We start from the raw sequence: 22,832 nt of genomic DNA on the forward strand, positions 1-22,832 counted from the left end.
ATGTCGTACCTGTGTGGAAACTCTCTCTCATCCTCACTTCGCTGCGATCTCCCCCATTTGAGCCCTTGGCAGAGGTTAGCCTTGAGCATTTGTAAAAAAAAAAAACAAACAAACAAAAAAACTGCTCTTCTCCTTGCCATGGCTTCGGCGAAGCAGGTGGGTGAACTACATGCATTGTCTGTTCACGAGTCCTGTTGCCTTTGGAACCCCACTGGTTCTGGCGTTACTCTTTGGCCTGACGTGGCATTTCTTCCTAAGGTGGCCTCATCTGCGAGCCACTCTGTGCCCCTCCAGCTTGCTGGCTTTGATGCAGATGGGCCTGATGAGCCTCTCTGCCCTGTTCGGGCACTGGAAGCATATGTCAGACTCACAGCTTCTCTGTGGCAGTCTGATAATCTGTTTGTTTGCTATGCGGGGCCCCAGAAGGGGCAGGCCCTTTCCAGACAGCGTCTTGTACGTTGGATTGTGGATGTGGTGAAACAAGCATACTTTCTACAAGCCCACCAACCTCTTGCTGGTGTGCAGTCCCATTCCACCAGGAGCATTAGTGCATCATGGGTCGCTATGACTGGGTCACTCTGGAGGCCATATGTGCAGCAGCCTCCTGGTCATCTCCAAAAACCTTGATTAGGTTTTATAGGGTTAGCCTGGCTGCCTTTCACCCACTGGAGGGGTTCATTATCGTCCCAGTGAGGTGGGCATGTTTTGGGATTCTTTTTCTGCATGTGATTCCTCAGGACTCTTTCCAAGAAGACAGTTGTTGACTGGACATTTGATCGATTAATACCATATTTTCCTCCCTGTCTCCTCAGACTGAGTGACTGTAACCTCTCAGAGAGAAGCTGTGAAGCTCTGTCCTCAGTTCTCAGCTCCCAGTCCTCCAGTCTCAGAGAACTGGACCTGAGTAACAACAACCTGCAGGATTCAGGAGTGAAGCTTCTCTCTGCCGGACTGAAGAGTCCAAACTGCAACCTGGAAACTCTCAGGTAAAATGTTCTCATTCCTGGTGAAACCAGATTTCTGTCCATTATCTGCTGTCAAGAGATTATGTAATTATTATTTCAGTAACAGATTATAATATTAACAGATATCTTACTGTGACATGGCAAACCATGCTAAGTCTCAACACATAAACATGACTAGTTGAATTTACTATAGGCTGAAAGAGCCAAGAAGAGAAATAATTAGAAAAGCAGTGGTCAGGCTTCCACTGATGGTGAAACTCTCAACACTTGATGGATTGCTGTGTCCTAGGTGCACAAAGGAGCATTATTGCTTATCCTTCCTCCAAATAGCTGTTAGAATTTCTCATCCATCCTACAAATGACAAATGTTGATTTTTATTACATACAAAATTAAACAGTTTTATTATCATTTCATGTTAATAGCAAGTTGAGTGTTTTCTTCTTATGAGGATAAAATGCATTATTTAAGTATTCTTTGTTTTATTTAGCACAGTTTATCTTGAAGGCCTGCCACCTTAGAAAGAGGATGCTTTTTGTTTAAAGATGTCATGATCCGTGTTTCTGTGTGTTTATTTTTGAGTTGTTTCTGTGCTTATTGTTATCCTTTTCCCTGTGAGTCTCTGTCTCTGCGTCTTCCCCGTTGATTGTTCCCCGTTGATAGTCTCCCAGGTGTGTCTCTTTCCCTTGATTACCCCGTGTGTATTTATGTCCACCGGTTGTCTCTGTCTCTTGTCGGGTCCTTGTCTGAGGTCTAACGTCGTGTGTATGTCACTCCTTGTTTGACGCTCCAGTAGAACTTCTAAGTCCTGGATAGCATCAGCTCTAGTTTCCAGTTTTTAGTGTATCAGTGCTACCGGTAATTAGCTGCGTGCTAACTTCTCCGCCGTGCCGCCTGTATTGGACTGTTGAGCTTCCGTCATTAAACATCACTTTATTCATCATAACCTGGGTCTCAGCGTCTCTCCTCACCACCTCAAACCACCACGCTATGAAAAAATAATATTTATGTCTGTCTATTTGTATATGTTCTATGGTGTCTTATAAGCTTATGTGGGCTTGGCTCCTGTAAAATCATATATGACACATGTGAAAATACAGACTACTACCACTCATGAAATTGTCCAGTTCAGACCTTGGGCTCTACCTCAATGTTCTCATCTTCTCATCATGTGATGAATTGTGTGTCTGCAGCTTATCAGGCTGTTTGGTCTCAGAGGAAGGCTGTGCTTCTCTGGCCTCAGCTCTGACCTTTAACCCCTACCATCTGAAAGAGTTGGACCTGAGCTACAATCATCCAGGAGACTCAGGAGTGAAGCTGCTGTCGGCTGGACTGAAGGATCCAGACTGGAGACTGGAAGCTCTCAGGTATGGAGGAACCTGCTGCAGGAGCAGAGAAGGTCTGCAGTCAAATCAGACTGAATGGGAAACATTTAGTATGAAGATAAATATATATTTTGATAATTCATATTTACTTTAGAGCTATGACATTTATAAATGAATTAATAACATGATAAAAATATGACTTGACATTCTGAATCTCTTTCTATCTCATGACAGGCTACATTACTCAAAGTACTGCTGTCAATTTTTTCTTTGTAACTTTGCAAACTGCAGCCCATTTAAACTGTATTAATCTTTCATATGTTGCTGAATGAACCTGGGAAACCAACCAGTCTACTGAAACCACAAGGACATGATAGTCAGAGCAGCAGGGGGCCAAATATAATACATAACATTTCTCCTGCTGAGCCAACGTACCTCGGTGAAATAGAGCAGATCTTCATATTCTGACACCATTTCCTCTAAAAAAGTATGTAACCTTCTGTGCTTCAAGCCCCTGGATCTGATGTGGTTGATGCATTTCACTACAGCAGACATCACATTGTCACACTTCAGGCATTTGCTGCAAAGGGCCTGCTGATGAATAATGCAGTACAGAGCAGTGGCCTCTTCTACACCCTCCTCCTCTCTGAACAAGTGCCACCAGTCCATTTTTCCTCCCGGAGGGCCGGCAGGAAGGCCGGCTGGAGTCATAGATGGTGCTCTGTCGGTTGTTATTCCAACAAACCTATCCCATGGCAAACCAGCATTCTCAATGGGATCACACAGCTGGAAAAATATTTCATGAGCAGTGGTCTGCCCATGCATTGGAATTACTCTGAGCAACTCCTTTGTCACTTCAAAATTGCAATCAACACCACGGACATAAATTGTGAGCTGAGCAGTGTCCGTTATGTCTGCACTCTCATCAAGAGCAACTGAATATACATGAAAACATCTGGCTTTCTCACACAGTTGATGATAAATGTCACTTGACAGGTCAGAAATGCGCTCTGCTACTGCGTTGGCAGAAAGGCTGATGTTGCCGAACTGACTTTTCTCTTCTGGACAAACTATACTTGCAGCCTGTAATATGGATTTTTTACAAACTCTCCCTCTGTGAATGCTTTTCCTGCATTAGCAATCATCTCACTAACCTTATAGTTACATTCGACTGATGAAGTATTCTCTTTGGTTGCTTTCTTGAAAAAATATTGTTGCCTCACTAGACATGTTTTAAGCCTGGTGTAACTCTTCTGATTGTGTTGTTGGTCACCTAGCACAACAAAAGATGAAAAACTCCTCACAATGTGATTGACTGCAGCCAAGTGGTCCAACAGGCTCCACCAGCGCTCCTCAGAATTCTTTATTTCTTTTTTTTTTTTTTTTTTTTTAAGATGTGATCGTATAGTTTAAACAACACTTACAACGGTTAACAAATATTAAAAAAAAACATTCTTATTCAATGAATCAATCAAAAATAACATCAACAGCAATAAACAGTAAAATAACAGACAACTGCTACATCAATTAACAGTCAAAACACTCAAACATTTTTATATATAACAACAAATTCACTGTCTGAACCCACCTAGCACAACAAAAGATGAAAAACTCCTCACAATGTGATTGACCGCAGCCAAGTGGTCCAACAGGCTGAAAAATAAAAGACACAGTTAGCGCCGTGACTGAGTGGTCAGCCACGAACACCAACCGGTGCAGCTCCCACTCATAGGGTCACATTTCTCCAGCCCAACCACAAGAAAACTTTACAAATTATATTTATAAATGTTAAATATTCTTACACTACCTTGTTAATAGTTGAACTAGAAAAATATGACCCTAAGTAAAAAAAAGAAGTGATAAAAAAAAGAAGTGAAGAGCTGCCTCTCTCGCACCTACCTCCACCAGCGCTCCTCAGAATTCTGGTGGAGGAAGCCGCGAGAGTGCCTGACGGACCAGTTGCATGCAGTCACTCATCACACCACTAGGTGGCTCCAAACAAAATCAAAAATACATACAACCATCACTATAATCATTTCGATCAAAACTCACACAGACACACGAGCTCTTCTCTCTGTTACACTCACCCCTGCTGAATTTTGACCAAAATGATTAAAGTGTATAATTATCACCATAATGGAAAATAAATGAATAAATAAATCACATGAATTGGCTGTCATGAATATACAAGGTCCAACTGAAGTAGTATCCTTTACAAAGGATGAAGTGGCAAGAAAATGGCGCCTTATTCCTTGCCAGCTCCTGGAAGCAGGATGCAGTCTACATCCCACATAATCCATGCCCAAAACTAAAAGAGGTCAGTCCCTAACCCTGGAACTGTACCAACAATGGTAATATACACTACAAAAACAAAACAAAACTCAGGACAAGGAAAAATCAGATTAGAAAATAACCTATTACTATAAATGTCTTTGCTGGAACATTTGAAACACTGAGTTAGAAACCCTGTCAAAAAGCTGACTGGCCTCATCATTAGCAGCCATGTTGGTCATCACCTGGATCAGTCTATTGACAGGCTTGACTATTCTACCAACACGGGTTCTAACTGTGTAAGTAGTGTCAGGCTCAGTGTCAGTAACAGACTGAGCAACTAGTGAAGTGTGTGGACAAAAACTCTGTGTGTCAACTGAAGCATCTGAGGAATTATTGTCACAGTCCATCTCACTAGGGACCAATGGAGATCCCCCGTCTGCCTGTGCTGTAGAGACAACGTCTCCAACAAAGTTATTCACGGGATAACATCATGGGGCTTATCAGATAGGGAGCTGACCCATTCTTGTGTTCTGATTTTTGAATCATTTTCCTGTATGACTGATCCCAGGGCATCTGAAATAGTGTTAATGTCAGAGCTTTCAGGTGTGACGGCAGCAGAGTCGACAGGCTCACCGGATGTATCAACAGGCAAGAAGTTCACTAGCATCAAGAGGTTAGGATGCACAACTCGAACTTGACCGGTGGTGGGGTGTTTTATTTGGTATGTGTGAGTTGTAGGGTTCATGCCCACAACGGTGTACACTGTAGACTCCCAGCGGTCAGCAGTTTTGCGTTTGCCTCTTTCACGCTTGTTTGATACTAAAACACGGTCGCCGACCCCAATAGATTTCCCTTTAGTATGGCGATTGTAGAGACCAGCCTGTCGATCTTGTTCCTTGTTAGCATGATTTTGAGCTTCTTCTTGAAGATCTTTAGTCAGGGACAGTACATACTTGTCCACAAATTTCAGGATCTTGGAGGATGTTCTTGAAAAGCACATCAACAGGGAGGCGTGGCACTCTCCCATACATCAGATAAAAAGGGGCATAGCCTGTGGTTTCATGGACTGTGCAGTTGTACATGAAGGTCAATGTCTGAAGTTGTTTTGGCCAATTCTGTTTTGCATCTGGTGCAAGTGCTCTTATCATGTTTCCCAGGGTTCTGTTGAAACGTTCCACGCTGCCATTACCCATTGGATGGTAGGGGGTCGTATGGGATTTTCTCACACCAGGAACTTTCAACAGTTCGCTTATGAGCTGACTTTCAAAGGATGGACCTTGGTCAGAATGGATTCTCTCAGGGAAACCATAGATGCAAAAGTACTTGTCCCAAAGCTGCCTTGCCACTTGTTTTGCAGATTGGTCACGGCAAGGAAAGGCCTGAGTGAGCCGTGTAAAATGGTCAGTTACAACCAGTACATCAATGGATCTGTTGTTAGAATCCTCCGTGGTCCAAAAGTCTATACGCACAATCTCCAGTGGTGCAGATGTTTTTATACTCTCAAGAGGTGCTCGACCATCTGGATCAGGGGACTTTGCGACGACACATCTGGGACACTGACGAACATACTCTTTGATATCACGGTCAATATGGGGCCAGAAGAACCTCTGATGAGCAATAGCCAAACTTCTGAACTGCCCTTGATGACCAGCGTTGTCGTGAATCCCTTTGAGAACGTCAGACTTGAGGGAATCGGGGACCACGAACTGGTAGCGTCTCTTACGGGAAACTTGGTCTTTAGATAGTCTATAGAGGATGTCATTGGACACAACAAACTTCTCCCAGTGTTTGAGGTACTTAATGACCATTGTTTGTTCATTTGATCTTTCTCTTCTTGACGGACGATGGCCACGGTCAACATAATGTAACACTCTTGATAACACAGGATCGTTATGCTGTTTTTCTCTCAATACATTTTCTGCAAACATAGGTTGATCATCTTGAGATGGGAGGATCAGTTGGGGCAGATGTTCAAGGGTGTCAACAGCTCGTACTCTAACAGCAGACTCCCATGCACTCTGTGTCTCAAGAAGAGCATGAACATCCTCTTTTGTGAAGGACTGAAATTTTGTGCTGTCAGGTGAGTGCAACATGTTGGAGTCCTGGTCTTTGACATTTGACTGTCTGAAAGTCTCCTGTACTGAACCAGGTGAAACAAGGAGGGCCTCATTAAGTAGCTGGCTGTATGGACTCTGCAACAGTCTCCTTCCCACAGCAGATTTGACGAAGGGATGGCGACTTAAGGCATCTGCCACCACATTTTTAGAGCCAGGAATATATTTAATATCAAAGACGTAAGAAGCCAGCTTTGCCACCCATCGCTGTTCACAGGTGTCCAGACGTGGCTTTGTGAGAATGTGGGTGAGTGGGTTGTTGTCTGTCCACACTGTAAATACATGCCCTTTTAGCCAGTGGCTAAATTTGTCGCACACCGACCATTTCAGCGCTAAAAACTCGAGACGGTGGGCTGGATATTTCTTTTGAGCACGTGTGAGAGACTTGCTAGCACATGCTATTGGACGAGCCACACTTTCACCCTCCTGAACTTGTGAGAGGACTGCACCCAAACCATCTAGCGATGCATCAGTAGACAGGACAAATGGGCGGTTAAAGTCTGGGTGGGCCAGAATTACGGAGTTAACCAAAGCTGCTTTAAGCTCCATGAATGCAGAGAGATGCTCGTCTGTCCAATCAGCTGGAGTCAATTTGCGCAACTGGAGTTTTCGCTTGGTGAGTATCTTTGGTTTGCGTTTCTGTTTTGCACCAGCCAGTAGGTCAAACAGTGGTCTGGCAATTGCAGAATAGTTTGGAATGAAATGTTGGTAGTAGTTGACCATGCCGAGAAATGATCGAATGCGGGAATGAGATGGAGTGATACCATCTGGCTCCATGAGATCTGTAGTGAGCATGTTGCTGATGGACTCTACTTTAGAAGGATCTGTAGAAACACCAGACTTGTCAATTATGTGACCAAGAAACTTCACAGATCTTCTCAGCAACCAGCATTTCTTTGGAGCCAGTTTGAGGTTATGGTAACGGAGACGACCAAACACCATCTCCAACCTCTCGAGAGCTACTTCCTCAGATGGTCCAAACACCAGCAAATCATCGAGGTAACATAGCAGGCTGAGAAAGTTCTGGTCACCGAATATTGAGGTCATCATCCTCATAAAACTGGCTGGGCTGTTGCACAGGCCTTGGGGAAGTCTGTTGTATTCATACAACCCCATGGGTGTCGTAAAGGCGGAATATTTACGGTCATCTTCATGGAGTGGCATGTTGTAAAAGCCAGACGTGAGGTCCATTGTGCTGAAGAACATGTTTCCTCCCAAGGCAGCCAAGCAGTCAGCCTTATATGGTAGGGGATGAGCATCCTTCAGGGTCCGTCTGTTGAGCCATCTGAAGTCTGTGCAAATCCGTAAGTCACCGTTATTTTTCCAAACGAGAACAAGAGGTGAGGCAAATTCACTTGTCGATTTTCGTATAATTTCTTTCTCCTCCATCTCATTCAGGACTTGACGGAGCTTCTGATACTCAGCAGGAGGCACGCGGTGGATATAGGGCAGCCAAAACGGTCTTTCATCAGTGAGCCGGATCCTGTGTATAAATTCTTTTGCTTCTCCACAGTCTAAGTGGTGGCGAGAGAAGACATCCTCATAACTGATCACCAGATCTGCCAGCTTTCTCCGCCAATCATCTGACACATCACAAGACTGTAGGTCCAGATCCCCTAGACCAGCACTTCTCAGTTTTTCCTGTATATTGTCATTGTTTTCTATTGCATAATCAACATTAGTGTGTTTGACAGAGGTGGTTTGATATGAGCATGTTACATCTTGTATATCTAGGTCCTCCATAGCAAGGCAGGTGTATATATCAGCCAGTCTAGCGTTCTTGCGTATGGTGACAGGACCACTGGAAGCATTTAAAATCTTGAGAGGGACTAACCCGTCTCCCCAGAGCGGTATTACAGCTCTCGCCACCAAAATGCCACGGGGAGCGGAATGTGACGATGTAGGCTCAGACATCACAGTCAAACCAGGTGACAACTTTGTGCCCTTGGGAAGTTTGCCCCATACAAGATACTCAGTGCCAGCTTCCAGTGTAACAGCTGTGTTACATCTCACCGTGCCAACTTTGTCTGGGACATTCTCTCCAGACCAACGGTCCAGGCCAGCAAGAAGGGAGAGGAACTCCTCGAGTTCTGGGAGACCTTTGCGAGGTGTGGAAACTGCTGCCCAGTTAGAGGAGTCTTTCTTTAATAGATGTAACAGTCGCCTGATGACATTGGAGCCCAGAAGCAGATCAGTCTGTTGGTTTTTCACCACAAAGGTGGGGACTGACAACTGGCATCCATAGATCTCCATGTTCAGATCTACTATTGAAGTCGGTCTTACTCTGGAACCACCACATCCTACAAATACAATGTCAGTGGCCTCCTGGTGAGAGATTACAACACCGGCGTTAATCAGTGACTACGTCGCTCAATGAGCATGCCATTGAACCACTATCTAGCATGGCACCAAGAATTAATTTCTCATTAACTTTGACATTTGTGTAGAATAAACTGTCACTTTTCTTGACTTTTTGTGTGTCTTGTATAATTATATTTTCAGACTCATTTAGTCTTTGAATATTTTGATACAGTTCAGCAGCATCAAATATGTGGGAGGAATCACTTTGACCCATGCGGCCTCCCTCCGGGCATAGGTCGCTTAGTTTCCCTGCACATTGTCTGTTGGGACAGCTCTGTTTGGGCAAGACCGCCTTGTGTGGTCAGGACTGAAACATGTGAAACAAAGGCGGTCTGAACGGCAGTGAGCTTCTGTCGTGTGCTTGTCATCATTGCATATGCGACAGTTTATAACAGGTCTGGCTCGACCCCATGTGCGGTTGTGACGAGCAGATGATACCTGGCCACCAACCTGAACTTTATCAAGGACCTGCCTGAGCATAGACATCATCTCTCCAAGCATGGCTCCTTCTTGTGGGAGACTGAGCTGCTGACTTTGTGGGACTGGAGCAAAAGGTTGACACTGCACTTGTGAGAACTGGCAGTGCTGCTTTGCAGGTTGCAGGACAGGGAGGTAAGACTGTGGAGAAGGGGAATCTAATGTAGCGGCCAGCTGCTGGTTCTGTACCGTCACAGGGGAACATGAATTTGGTGGCGCCTCAGAGGCAGGTTGTACATTGTAAGAGCACAAAACATTATTTGATCTTTGTGCACCACCAGGGACTTGGGATTCAATGTGTGTGTCATAGCAGAACAGTGGGGTTGCAGATGGTTTGTGGATTGGTATTTTGATCCTGGACACACACTCTCTCTGGTGCTCATCTAGCCTCTCCTGGATGTCTTTTGAGGTCCATTCATGTATTTGCTTGTACTTAAATACTGAAGCCAGTTCTGAATCAGGGCAGTGTTTTACAAACATTTTAGCAATTTCACTGCTCCTATTATCAGTTTGTTTTCCTTGACGCTTTAAACCTTCTTCAGCCATATCTGCAGCTTTATTGAGCCGAATCCAATAGTCAAACGCATCCTCTTTTTGAAATGGCAGTGTGGAGTAGAAGTCTTGCAGCGGCAGGCAGGAGGATGTGTGACTGAAGTATTGTATCAGCATGTTATAAATCACATCTAGGGAGCATGTAGCATTTAAACCAGGGTTACTTTTAAGACCAATCTTAACCACATCTCTGGCTCTGCCCATTAGCCTCCCCATAATCTCCTCTGCTTGAGTGGAACTATCATAGTTCTGCCTTCTAAGGTAACCTCTCATCATTTCAACCCACTCAGTAACAGTATATTTGTCAGTGTTTTCACCTCTAAAAATTGGAGGTGCTGTTTCTGATGTTACGATGATGTTGCATTTTTGACTATCAAAGACAGAAGTGTCTTCAATATGGGCACCATCTTGTTTCAAACAGGAGGCATTTTGGGTTTCTTTTTCCCTAGCAACACCAGAAGAACAAAGTTTATTTGCAATGGACTCTCCAATCTGTGAACCTAACTGATAAATGATGTCACTTAACCTGTTGGTCTCAGGTTGTCATTCACAATGACAGGGGTCTCAAACTCCAGTCCTCAAGGGCCGCTGTCCTGCAGTATTTAGATGTGCCACAGGTAAAAAACAGTGGAATGAAATGGCTTAATTACCTCCTCCCTGTGTAGATCGGTTCTCCTGAGCCTTGCTAATGACCTAATTATTCTTTTCAGGTGTGGTGCAGCAGAGGCACATCTAAAAGTTGCAGGACAGAGGCCCTTGAGGACTGGAGTTTGACACCCCTGTCACGAGAGGACCCAAATTTGGGTCCTCTCGTGACAGACAGGTTAATAAGTGTAAGTCATGGCCAGTAGATGTAGAGTGGCTCGGGCCCCCAAACGACATCTGCCCTATAGGTGTCTCAGCTGGATAGAAAGCTAATCCCTGAGGCCTATTACTTGCAGGTAACATGGTTGAGGCACAAAAGTCTGACCCAACTGCCACACCTGACTGAAAAGTGAGACCCATTACACCTCTGCCTCTCCCAAAGGAGGGTTGACTGTTCACATTTTTAACATTTGGTTGGAATTTCTCTGCCATTTCAAAATGGAAGACTGAAAATAAAACAGGCTCAAATAAAAAAAAATCAGTCACTTATTGGCAATGAAGCCAATATTCTGCCTTCAGTCCTTTAACCTTGTGGCTCAGGTGTCTTGACACGTCTTGGAGAGGTAACCAAGAGTAGTACCCAAGAGGCAACCCGGGCGAACAGCATCAAGCTGATCAGGAATCACAGAGTCAAGGCACCAGTGTAACTCTTTTGATTGTGTTGTTGGTCACCTAGCACAACAAAAGATGAAAAACTCCTCACAATGTGATTGACTGCACCCAAGTGGTCCGACAGGCTCCACCAGCGCTCCTCAGAATTCTTTATTTCTTTTTTTTTTTTTAAGATGTGATCGTATATTTTAAACAACACTTACAACGGTTAACAAACTTTCAAAACCAAAACAAAACATTCTTATTCAATGAATCAATCAAAAATAACATCAACAGCAATAAACAGTAAAATAACAGACAACTGCTACATCAATTAACAGTCAAAATACTCAAACATTTTTATATATAACAACAAATTCACTGTCTGAACCCACCTAGCACAACAAAAGATGAAAAACTCCTCACAATGTGATTGACCGCAGCCAAGTGGTCCAACAGGCTGAAAAACAAAAGACACAGTTAGCGCCGTGACTGAGTGGTCAGCCACGAACACCAACCGGCGCAGCTCCCACTCATAGGGTCACATTTCTCCAGCCCAACCACAAGAAAACTTTACAAATTATATTTATAAATGTTAAATATTCTTACAGTACCTTGTTAATAGTTGAACTAGAAAAATATGACCCTAAGTAAAAAAAAAAAGAAGTGATAAAAAAAGAAGTGAAGAGCTGCCTCTCTCGCACCTACCTCCACCAGCACTCCTCAGAATTCTGGTGGAGGAAGCCGCGAGAGTGCCTGACGGACCCGTTGCATGCAGTCACTCATCACACCACTAGGTGGCTCCAGACAAAATCAAAAATACATACAACCATCACTATAATCATTTCGATCAAAACTCACACAGACACACGAGCTCTTCTCTCTGTTCACTGGCAACCCGGTTGGCTCTCTCATCCCCCTGGTATTTAGCATATTCCTCAGCATGTTTAGCTGAATAATTACGTTTCAGGTTGTATTTCTTGTGCACTCCAACTCTTTCAGCGCAAATAAGGCATGTTGGGATGTCCCTGTGTTCAACAAAGAAATACTGCATCTCCCACCTTTCCTTATCTTGTCTGTGCTCATCACCTATCTTTCTCTTCGCTGCAGGGTTTGGCTTTGACAAAGACATGATGAGGGATTGACAAAATGTAGTTTTTTTCCACTTGGCTTCGCTCTTGTTCTGTGTTTCACAGAAGTATTTAACAAGCTAGCAACGTATGGAGGACGTCTCGATGCGTGACGTCATTACTTCTTCTACTTCTCACAGCAGCGCGGCGGATGATGAACAGCCCAGTAGTCACCTTTCTCTGCGATTGATCATGGCATTTGTTAACCCTTTGGAGTCAGGGGTCTAAATGGCCGTTTTGGTCTAATTTTGAATTTACCTTATATTTCCACCATAAAACAATTTTCATTTCCTTGTTTGGTATCATTATTTTCAGCAAAACCTAACCTTCATGATTTTACAGCGTTTGTTTCATTTTGACAAAATGCATTATCAGTGTTGTGTTCAAGACCACCTAACCCGAGACCAAGACAAGACCAAGACCAGAGTGTATCGAGACCGAGACAAGACCAAGACTTTTAGGGTCCGAGACCAAGTCAAGACCAAGACCGATGAAAGTCGAGACCGAGTCAAGACCAAGACCAGCGGTCCACGCTACATGATACAATAAAATGTAAAATATGATCGAAATTGCTTCTCAAAATAATCTGAAAGATCCATATTCCCATAAAAAACACCTAGATATTAAATACTTAATACATTTTACCAATATTAAATATTCCATTTCTGTGCTAAAATGTGTGATGGTCTCGTGCCATCCCTAAAAACATAACACCCTGGGCATTTGCCCATATTGCTCATGTAAGAAACCACCACTCTCTGCACCATTAAACATAGCAATTGAGGCAATGCCCTGACGGTAAATAACGCTCAACTACCAACACTGACCAAGGAGCAACAAGCAAGAAGTAACCAAACAGAAGGCGCTCATCGTGTCTGTTTTCACTCTATCCCAGTACATGAAGCCAGGTAGTCTGACACCATGGCAGACATTACAGCTGCCACTTTGAACAAAAACAATCAAAGAGTGCATGCCCTTTCTTTCTTGTGTTTTAGTTATTTGTTAATTTAAATATCAACGTACATAATTAAATAAAATAATGATGCAGTGCACACAGAGCATTACAAGAACAAAGAACGGGTGTTCTGTCAGGTCAGATCGTCATATGCTTAGCACAAACTCACGGTGTTCTGTCGGATCAGCATACGTTGTCAGATAGTCGTACGTTTAGCTCAGACATGCATACGCTGTCATTACCATATGATTTTATTTAATCAGCAACATAGAATCATGACGTAGATCATTATTAACAGTTATTAACAGTTGTATGGCATCCAGCTGCAGCCAGACCTGCTTTAAATACACTTTGAAACCATGACAACGCATGTATATCTATCTAGTTATCATATTATGTCATATTATAAACAATTTAATGACTTATTTTCGTCATAACTTGTTGCTGACAGTGGAGTTGTCAGCAACTGACAACTCCACTGACGGTCGAACTTCTTAAGGCGCATGCGTTGGCATGGTACTCACTGCATGTATGCTAGCAACATAGAATCATGACGTAGATCGTCATACACTTTGTTATTAACAGTTGTATGGCGTCCTGATTTAGCGGTTAAGTGAGTTTTACACGGGCGTGTGTTGTAGCTTACTTCAGCTGCAGCCAGACCTGCTTTAAATACACTTTGAAACCATGACAACACATGTATATCTATATAGTTATCATTGAAAACAATTTAATGACTTATTTTCGTCATAACTTGTTGCATGTGGTGAACTGACAACTCCTCTGACGGTCGGACTTCTTAATGCGCATGCGCAGGCATGGTACTCACTGCATGTATGCTATTCTGACAGTGTATGGTAATCTGATAGAACAACGGCTCTCAGTGAGTGACACTCCAGTCCTATCTATAAGTAAAGAGCCGTGGAGAAGAATCGACTGTTTCTGAATGTCACATCACTATATTGCAGACTTTTGGACATAGCGTTGTCCTATATATGCGACAAGACAGTCAACATCTCCGCACAATAACTCAGACAGTGAGTGACTTTTTTTCATTACAATGCTTATGTGTCTCTGCAGCTAGCTTTGCTAACATCACGTTAACGGAGCTTACCTTCTTTGAGCTACTTTTCTAAGTGACGAAAATAGTTAGACGTTGTCCCCATCGTCTGTGAAAGCGAAGCGCTGCTGAGTTAGCTGTGGCCATCGGATTTCTTACTATTTATGCAGCGCTATTATATTACTGACGATTAGACAAACATTTTCTGCCGCTGAGAGAAAACCACTGCGCATGTCCTGGAGCGCCGCGTGCGAGTGAAAGGTGGGGAGGGGGAGGAGGGAGTAGCGCCGCGCGCGAGTGAAAGGTGGGGAGGGGAGCAGGAGGGGGGAGTAACAGAAACATGTAGTTGCTTGGATTTTAATCGGTGCGTTTGCATCAGCTGAAAACAAAGATGTTAACAAATAAACTGGACAGTATGCTGTACGTTTAGTGATATTTTCACAGTTGCGGTCTCGACTGGTCTTGAAATAAAATGCCGAGTCACCAGCGCCCGAGACCGAGACAAGACCGAGACCAAATGCGGTCGAGTCCGAGACGAGACCGAGACCATCAGAAAACGGTCTTAAGACCGGACTCGAGACCAAGACCGATCTCGAGTACCACAACACTGTGCATTATCACATTGGATGAAAAAAACATACAAAAACAAAGTAAAAAAAAATCTATTTGTACTATAAAATCCACAAATATATTGAGTAAATCGTTTTTACAGCCTAAAATGAAATTCGTGGTCTGCATTCAAGTCTGCCCAGTTACGAGTCACACAAAATGGCCGAACATGCTTTCTGATTGGTTGATTTAGATATGTGGTGCATTTGATGACATTGGAAAAATGAATTTATATTGCATTCATTCAGTTTTTGATCATAAAACATAACTTATTGCAGTACACCTCCGCATAAATAGGTGGCGCAAACATGATCAAACATATTTCTGGTTTATTTGGAAGTAAATTTAAAACAAAATCAATATAAAATTACTACTTTTATAAGGTCTGAAGTCTCTAATGTCCGACAAACTTGAACTCAACACTTCTCATCATGTCAGCCATGATGAGGAACGGCGGGCAAGACTACCTTCAGAAGTCTGCTCACCCTGTGGGCCGCACTAATATTGTACTTTCATATCACGGTGGGGGCCACGAGACATTGTCCTGCAGGCCGCAATTGGCCCGCGGGCCGTGAGAATGAGACCTCTTCTTTAAAACAATGTTGGATGAAGCTCCAGATCTTTTGTGGCTTCAAAGCAGCAGAAGAGCTGCATTTCTTCAATGATAGGAAGAAATGCAGCTCCATGGAGGCTACATGGATGTTTAAATGCTCTTTTTGAACTGATTTTAAGCAAAACAGACAACTTTGAAAAAGTTGTGAGTTAAATGTAAAATGCATAAAGTGAAGAAAACTGTTTATAAGGCAAAGAGAGAAATGTAAAAGTGTTGTAGTTTTATGTTTGGTAGTTTGGTCTCCACCAGGAGGTAAAATCTGGAAAATTATCAAATATATCAATGGAATCAGGAAAAGTTTTTCAGAAGGAAGAAACAATTGCAGTAAATAATGAGGAAAATCTAGAAATGAGAGCTCAGGAACTTGTTCAAATCCAAAGTTCTGATAAATACACTGAGAAAGATAAAAAAGACAAGATCAACACAGCCAGAACTTCTGGAGTGAAGGGATCATAAGCATCATCATCACAGCTCAGGTGTCCAAACTGTTCCTGTCTCAGTGGAGGACAATGTGTGTCTGAGAGACATGTAATGTCCATGTTTGCTGCTGAAAGAGACTGATGGTCTGACCCCCTCCTCCTTTCAGGGTGGAGCCTGCTGGAGGCCCATTCTTGACACCAGGTCCGTGGAGACTGACAAGGTGTAAGTGTGTTTTTCATCTGATTCATGACAACAAAGCAGTTCACATTCAACCATCTTCAAACTGTCACATCACTCATTCAGGTTCATCATCAAAGATCAATAAATGATCAGTAATTGCAGCTGGATTGTGTTTGTTCTCTCCATCAGATTCCTGTCAACTCACCATCGACACAAACACAGTGAGCAGAAAACTCAAACTGTCTGAAGACAACAGGAAGGTGACATATGAGGAGGAGCTTCAGTCATATCCTGATCATCCAGACAGATTTGATGACTGGAATCAGCTGCTGTGTAGAACTGGTCTGACTGGTCGCTGTTACTGGGAGGTCGAGTGGAGAGGAGATGTTAGTATATCAGTGAGCTTCAGAAAAATTGAGAGGAAAGGAAACACCACAAACTGTAGGTTTGGATATAATGATCATTCCTGGAGTCTGAGCTGCTCTCATGATGATGGTTTCTCTGTCTGGCATGATAACAGACGAACTCGTCTCTCCTCCTCCTCCTCCTCCTCCGTCTCTAACAGAGTATCAGTGTATGTGGACTGTCCTGCTGGCATTCTGTCCTTCTACAGAGTATCCTCTGACTCACTGATCCTCCTCCACACCTTCAACACCACATTCACTGAACCTCTGATTCCTGGATTTGGATTCGGGAGGTCTGGTTCCTCAGTGTTTCTGTGCTGAGTTAAGTCTAAAGCGTCGGAAGATTTTCCTCCTGTTAGAAAAACTCTGTCAGTGCTCTCACTCTACAAAACTGTTTTATTCAGAAGCATATCTTTTATGGGTCCAAACTGTTTCATGGTGAAACTCTTCTACACGATTAGGCCTGTTGCAATAAACAACAAATCAGTTACTCGCAAGATAAATTAAAGTTATCGACCTTATTTTAATTTATTGGCTTTATCGTTTCTTCCTGACCTTTTTTCTTCCTATTGATGACACTGGATGAAAAAAGGCTCAACTCCGGTGCTTAGTGTAATGCCCAGCCCACTCTGCACAATTTAGAATTGTTGGCCCATTTTCAACACCTGAGAGACCACAGACTAACCGACAAAGAAATCTTAGGTATAACAGTTTGATCAGGTTCGATCATGCCGTGTGGTGTCCAGCCACACGGCAAGAGCGACACACCACACAAGAACCGATTTCTCTCACCAACATTCAGATTTCAGACAAAAGATTAAAGCCTAATATGTCACACATGAATTTAGAGTAAACAAACACGTCTGATGACATAGAAGCAATAGCGACAGTTTGTAAGCTTATTTTAAGCGATAAAATATGTAACAAATAGAACAGGCGTTGGATAAAAGAGTGGCTTTATTTGCTGCACTATTATATGGAGGTGAGTTATTCTGTTTTTTCATCTTTACCATTTGTGTTTTTAAGCTTCATCAGTTAATTAGTATTTACCGTTTTAATATTTAAAATTACATTGAGAACAATGGACAGAAAAAAATGGCTACAAGTCCAGTTAACTAATTTTTAAACCAGGCATTAATCAATGCTTTACTACAATCTTCTTGTGATGCATGTGGCTAGTGTCAGAATAAAGTTCTGACTGAATAAATATTATTATAACCTATTTTTGTCACGTTAACTATGAACAGCTGAAAACCAACCGAGTTTATCAACTGCGGTACAATTTCACAACAACTCCTGTCATTTATGTGGTGATTCTTTGCACTAAGTGTTGAATAAACATTAATGTTTCCAAATATCATTTCCGATATCTGCTGGCGTGTTTTCCACTCAGAAAGCACTGAAGGGAATCTGTGCTTTCTGATTGGCTACTGGTCATATTCTCCAGTCTGCAATCTCGCTCCCAGTCCTGATTGAGATTGGCCACAAAGTTCTACCAACTGTACCCGATCATTCATAACACACCTCACCCTACAGGATGGTCAGCTACAAAATCACAAGCGACAACCTTAGAACATTAAATGTTCTAACTATTGCATCAGGTAGTCAGATATGCCCATCTTCTCTATTTAAATCTGATGATTACTGATAGGTATTTTCCTCTAACCTTCATAAAAGAACCACAGACAACGTATATGAATTTTATGACCAAGCTTTTGCAAAAGGAGAAGACTCAGCAAACTGCTCCTCCAAGCCGTTCACTGAGTGTTCTGAAGACCCTTGGTTACAGCTTGTCTTTTATTATCAAGCAAAAAGAGGGAAGTTAGGTAAGGAAGACAGCAGACGAAATACGACTGCACACAGACAGTTCCTAAGGTAGGGAGTATTCCGGTTGATAAGGAGGCACCTGTGGAAAGTAATATAAGGTCTGGGAAACACAGAGTTAACTGTTTCACATGAAGACAAACAGGCAGATGTGACCTCCAGGTCAGTTTATACACACAGAAGGAAGAGAACACTTTTAACTGAAAATCACAATAATACTGAATGTTGATTAACTATTGATTAACATTAGACTGAACATGAACTAAAGTAATAACAAAATGATAATACCAAAAAAATCTCTAACATTCCACTTCATATTTCCATTCACCTTCAGAGAGCTGAATGTGCTGAGAAAGAAAAAGTTCAGCTTGGTGGAACTTGTTCATCACTTCTTTACTGAAACCAAAGAAATTTGCAGCTTTGAACACTTCCAGGTTCTGTTCATCTTTGATGGCCTGGATGAGAGTCGACTTCCGCTGGACTTCCACAACAAGGAGATCCTGACTGATGCTACAGAGTCCAGCTCAGTGGATGTTCTGCTGACAAACCTCATCAGGGGGAAACTGCTTCCCTCTGCTCTCCTCTGGATAACCACACGACCTGCAGCATCCAATCAGATCCCTCCTCAGTGTGTTGGCATGGTGACTGAGGTCAGAGGGTTCAATGACCCCCAGAAGGAGGAGTACTTCAGGAAGAGATTCAGAGATTAGCAGCAGGCCAGCAGGATCATCTCCCACATGAAGAGATCACAAACCCTCCACATCATGTGCCACATCCCAGTCTTCTGCTGGATCACTGCTACAGTTCTGGAGGATGTGTTGGAGACCAGAGAGGGAGGAGAGCTGCCCAGAACCCTGACTGAGATGTACATCCACTTCCTGGTGGTTCAGGCCAAAGTGAAGAAGGTCAAGTATGATGGAGGAGCTGAAACAGATCCACACTGGAGTCCAGAGAGCAGGAAGATGATCAAGTCTCTGGGAAAACTGGCTTTTGATCAGCTGCAGAAAGGAAACCTGATCTTCTATGGATCAGACCTGACAGAGTGTGGCATCGATATCAGAGCAGCCTCAGTGTACTCAGGAGTGTTCACACAGATCTTTAGAGAGGAGAGAGGGCTGTACCAGGACAAGGTGTTCTGCTTCGTCCATCTGAGTGTTCAGGAGTCTCTGGCTGCTCTTCATGTTCATCTGACCTTCATCAACTCTGGAGTCAACCTCATGGAAGAAACACAAACATGTAAAATGTTTTCATTATTTAATAAACCTAAACTAAAGTCTCTCCATCAGAGAGCTGTTGACCAGGCCTTACAGGGTCCAAATGGACACCTGGACTTGTTCCTCCGTTTCCTCCTGGGACTTTCATTGCAGACCAATCAGAGACTCCTACAAGGTCTGCTGACACACACAGGAAGTAGCTCATAGACCAATCAGGAAACAGTTCAGTACATCAAGGAGAAGATCAGTGAGAATGTGTCTGCAGAGAAAAGCATCAATCTGTTCCACTGTCTGAATGAACTGAATGATCGTTCTCTAGTGGAGGAGATCCAACAGTCTCTGAGTTCAGGAAGTCTCTCCACAGATAAACTGTCTCCTGCTCAGTGGTCAGCTCTGGGTTTCATCTTAGTGTCATCAGGAAAAGATCTGGATGTGTTTGACCTGAAGAAATACTCTGCTTCAGAGGAGGCTCTTCTGAGGCTGCTGCCAGTGGTTAAAGCCTCCAACAAAGCTCTGTAAGGACACACATTGTTACGAGGAGTAAATTGCTTGCAGTTTTCTGTCAGATCTCTGATTACGAATATTTTAAAATTTGAAGCTGCCAATTCCGATTTTGGCCAATACTATTTTTTTAATCGGAATTGTTGTCTGAATATAGAAAGAAAGTTGTTAAGTTGTCAACAGTGTGGTCACTATTGTTAATTGTAAACATGCAGACACAGCTTGGTGGGCCGGTCTGTCAGTCAAAGATAGACTTTCTTACTGGAGAGCAAAAGAGGACAGTGGTTGATTCTTAGACCTTTGACAAGCTAGAAAAGATCAGCTCCATATGTAAAAATCGACCGATAATTCATCTCCCAAAATCAAGGAAATCAGCCCCAATAAATCAGCTGGCCGATAAATTGGTGCATCCCTAATTTTTACTCCAATTTTTATTTTTTATTTTTTATATATAAATCTGTTGGTGGGGGAACTTCCGGAACACCATGGAGTGAAGACGTGCTTCTCGAGGCTCCGCAAAAGCAGGGACAAAACATTTATTTTAAAGCACACCCCTATTTATAAATCAGCCTCGCATATGTATATAATGGTGCGCTTCTAATCCCTGGTTTATTCGACACCTTTTTTGGTCGATAAGTCGCTTGTTTTAATAACTTTTTGTAACAGGCCGCGGTCGTCGCCCCGAACCTAGCCAGCGTGCACTAGCTACAGAGCGCCCGACCCGGGCCCGAAACGGACTGGTTTGTCACTTTTGGGTGAAACCCTTGTCTCCTGCATGGTGGCACTAGGACTGATATTACTGCGGGCACGGGTGAGCATAAAAGAGTGGTTTTCGTCCTTGGATGGTCCATTGTGCTAAAGCTAATTATTGGTTGTGCTCGCTCGTGTCGCTGAACTGTGACGTCATCGTTTTCGCCAACTTTCTTCGGCACTGTTTGGGACCATTTTCTGCTTTAAAGTACTGCGACTCTTGTAAAATGGACAAGAGGGAAACTAAGGGACCTCGTCAGAGACGTGCTGCCGCTGAGACGGGCTCCGGATCGGGCGCGCTCCGGATGGATGAGACACCACTGGGGAGCGACAAGCGTAGATCAGATACACCGCTCAGTGAGGCAACATTCACCAAAGCACTGCAAGGTCTGAAGCAAGACATTTGCGATACTTTTGACTCGAGGATCGACTCTCTTACTCTCACATTAAGGTCAGAAATTAATTCCGTGAAGGCTGAGCTTAATGCTAATATAAACTCCATCCAGTCTCTTGTTGAATCTCAGGGAGCCACAATCAAAGAGCTCGAGGTTTCTGCTACCTCTTGCAGTGATGATTTGTCCTCCCTGCAGTCCTCTGTATCTGGTTTAGTAGAGGAAGTTAAACAACTACAGGCTAAATGTGAGGATCTGGAGGGAAGGTCAAGGCGTAATAATATTCGTCTCATCGGGCTGGCTGAAGGACTGGAACTGCCCAGTTCTAGAGAATTCATCTCACAGCTTCTGCGTGACCTCCTGGGATTGGAGGATGTGCCGCTTTTGGACCGGGCTCACCGATCTAGCAGGGAAAAACCTAAAGAAGGAGCTCCACCTCGACCAATTATCATCAGAGTGCATTATTTTCATGTGAAGGAACTGATTCTGCGCCGGGCAAGTGCTGCTGCACCTCTTCTCTATCAGGGCAGGAAAATTTTTATCTTTCCAGACTTTACGTCATCAGTGGCCAAAAAACGCTCACAATTTGGGAATGCCAAACGTCTCCTACACTCGTGCCCTGGCGTTAAGTTTGGTCTGTTCTACCCTGCTGAGTTGAGAATTACACTGCCAAATGGAGTTGTACGCAAGTTTTCCAACCCCGAAGCTGCCACAGACTTTATTAAGAAACTGGGAGGTGGTGCTCCTTCTGACTAATAACTGACTTGGTTTGAGGCTGATGTTCGTTATTTCTGATTTATATTTGTGAAATGGTAATCCTATCCTTACTACTGATTTATTTCCTATATATGCTTTATTTGTTTATTTATATTTCTGTGTGTGTATGGGTATGTAGATGCATATCTATTTATAGACTTAATTAGATAATATAATTTGATCCACTTTCTTTTTTTTTTTTTTTTTTTTTGTTCCTGCTTTGCACTGGTGGGAGCTTGAGTTCTACTGGGTCCGTGGATGCTTGAGAAGAGGTATCTAGTAGTTAGCAAAAGGGGGTATGCACGCATCTTGTTTGGGAAGATGCTTCAGCAATCAGGGGTAAGTTCTAACGTTCTTGTTTTGTCGTACTGTTTTTCACATGTTATTTGGTCTTTAAGTGCTATCAATGGGTCATTCTTTACACAGATTGATGGATGTCACAATCTACTTGTGATAATTTACTAAAGGGTCAGGTTTTCAAGTTTTGTAGCTGGAATTGTAAGGGTTTAAATCAACCCATTAAAAGGAGTAAAGTGCTTCATCATTTACAGCATCTGGGTGCTCATATTGTGTTTTTACAAGAAACCCACTTGAAAATTTCAGATCATTCTAGACTCCGGAAGGGCTGGGTTGGCCAAATGTATCACTCAACTTTTCAAGGTAAATCTCGAGGTGCTGCTATTTTAATTCACAAATCAGTACCATTTGTGTCTTCTAACATT

At 43.1% G+C, this 22,832-nt stretch overlaps 1 protein-coding gene and 1 pseudogene across 2 annotated transcripts in view; both read left to right on the plus strand.

Moving 5' to 3' along the window:
• On the plus strand, nt 1–18,028 carry LOC148156259 (uncharacterized). Its single transcript, XM_088011380.1, has 6 exons — nt 1–74; nt 259–360; nt 738–986; nt 2,157–2,330; nt 16,256–16,311; nt 16,459–18,028. Exons 1-6 carry the CDS (start codon nt 1–3, stop codon nt 16,992–16,994), a joined length of 1,191 nt encoding a protein of 396 aa, XP_087867506.1. The 3' UTR covers nt 16,995–18,028.
• Nucleotides 17,402–22,832, plus strand: part of LOC148156260 (NACHT, LRR and PYD domains-containing protein 12-like) — a 14,701-nt pseudogene continuing 9,270 nt past the window's right edge. Inside the window, exons 1-3 of the transcript XR_015764953.1 lie at nt 17,402–17,426; nt 19,172–20,227; nt 21,172–21,349. The product of XR_015764953.1 is annotated as an NACHT, LRR and PYD domains-containing protein 12-like (transcript). The remainder of the gene's footprint in view (nt 17,427–19,171; nt 20,228–21,171; nt 21,350–22,832) is intronic.

The sequence above is a fragment of the Poecilia mexicana genome, unplaced genomic scaffold, assembly GCF_051168715.1.
Source record: "Poecilia mexicana isolate PSO_F unplaced genomic scaffold, ASM5116871v1 scaffold_12, whole genome shotgun sequence".
Taxonomy (NCBI): Eukaryota; Metazoa; Chordata; class Actinopteri; order Cyprinodontiformes; family Poeciliidae; genus Poecilia; species Poecilia mexicana.

What these genes read in the sequence shown, in the direction of transcription:
- LOC148156259 (XM_088011380.1), top strand. Translation starts at nt 1, where the DNA reads ATGTCGTACCTGTGTGGAAACTCTCTCTCATCCTCACTTCGCTGCGAT. An exon ending in TGCAACCTGGAAACTCTCAG is followed by an intron (nt 987 to 2,156) that starts GTAAAATGTTCT and finishes GTGTGTCTGCAG; the next exon opens with CTTATCAGGCTGTTTGGTCT. An exon ending in TGGAGACTGGAAGCTCTCAG is followed by an intron (nt 2,331 to 16,255) that starts GTATGGAGGAAC and finishes TCCTCCTTTCAG; the next exon opens with GGTGGAGCCTGCTGGAGGCC.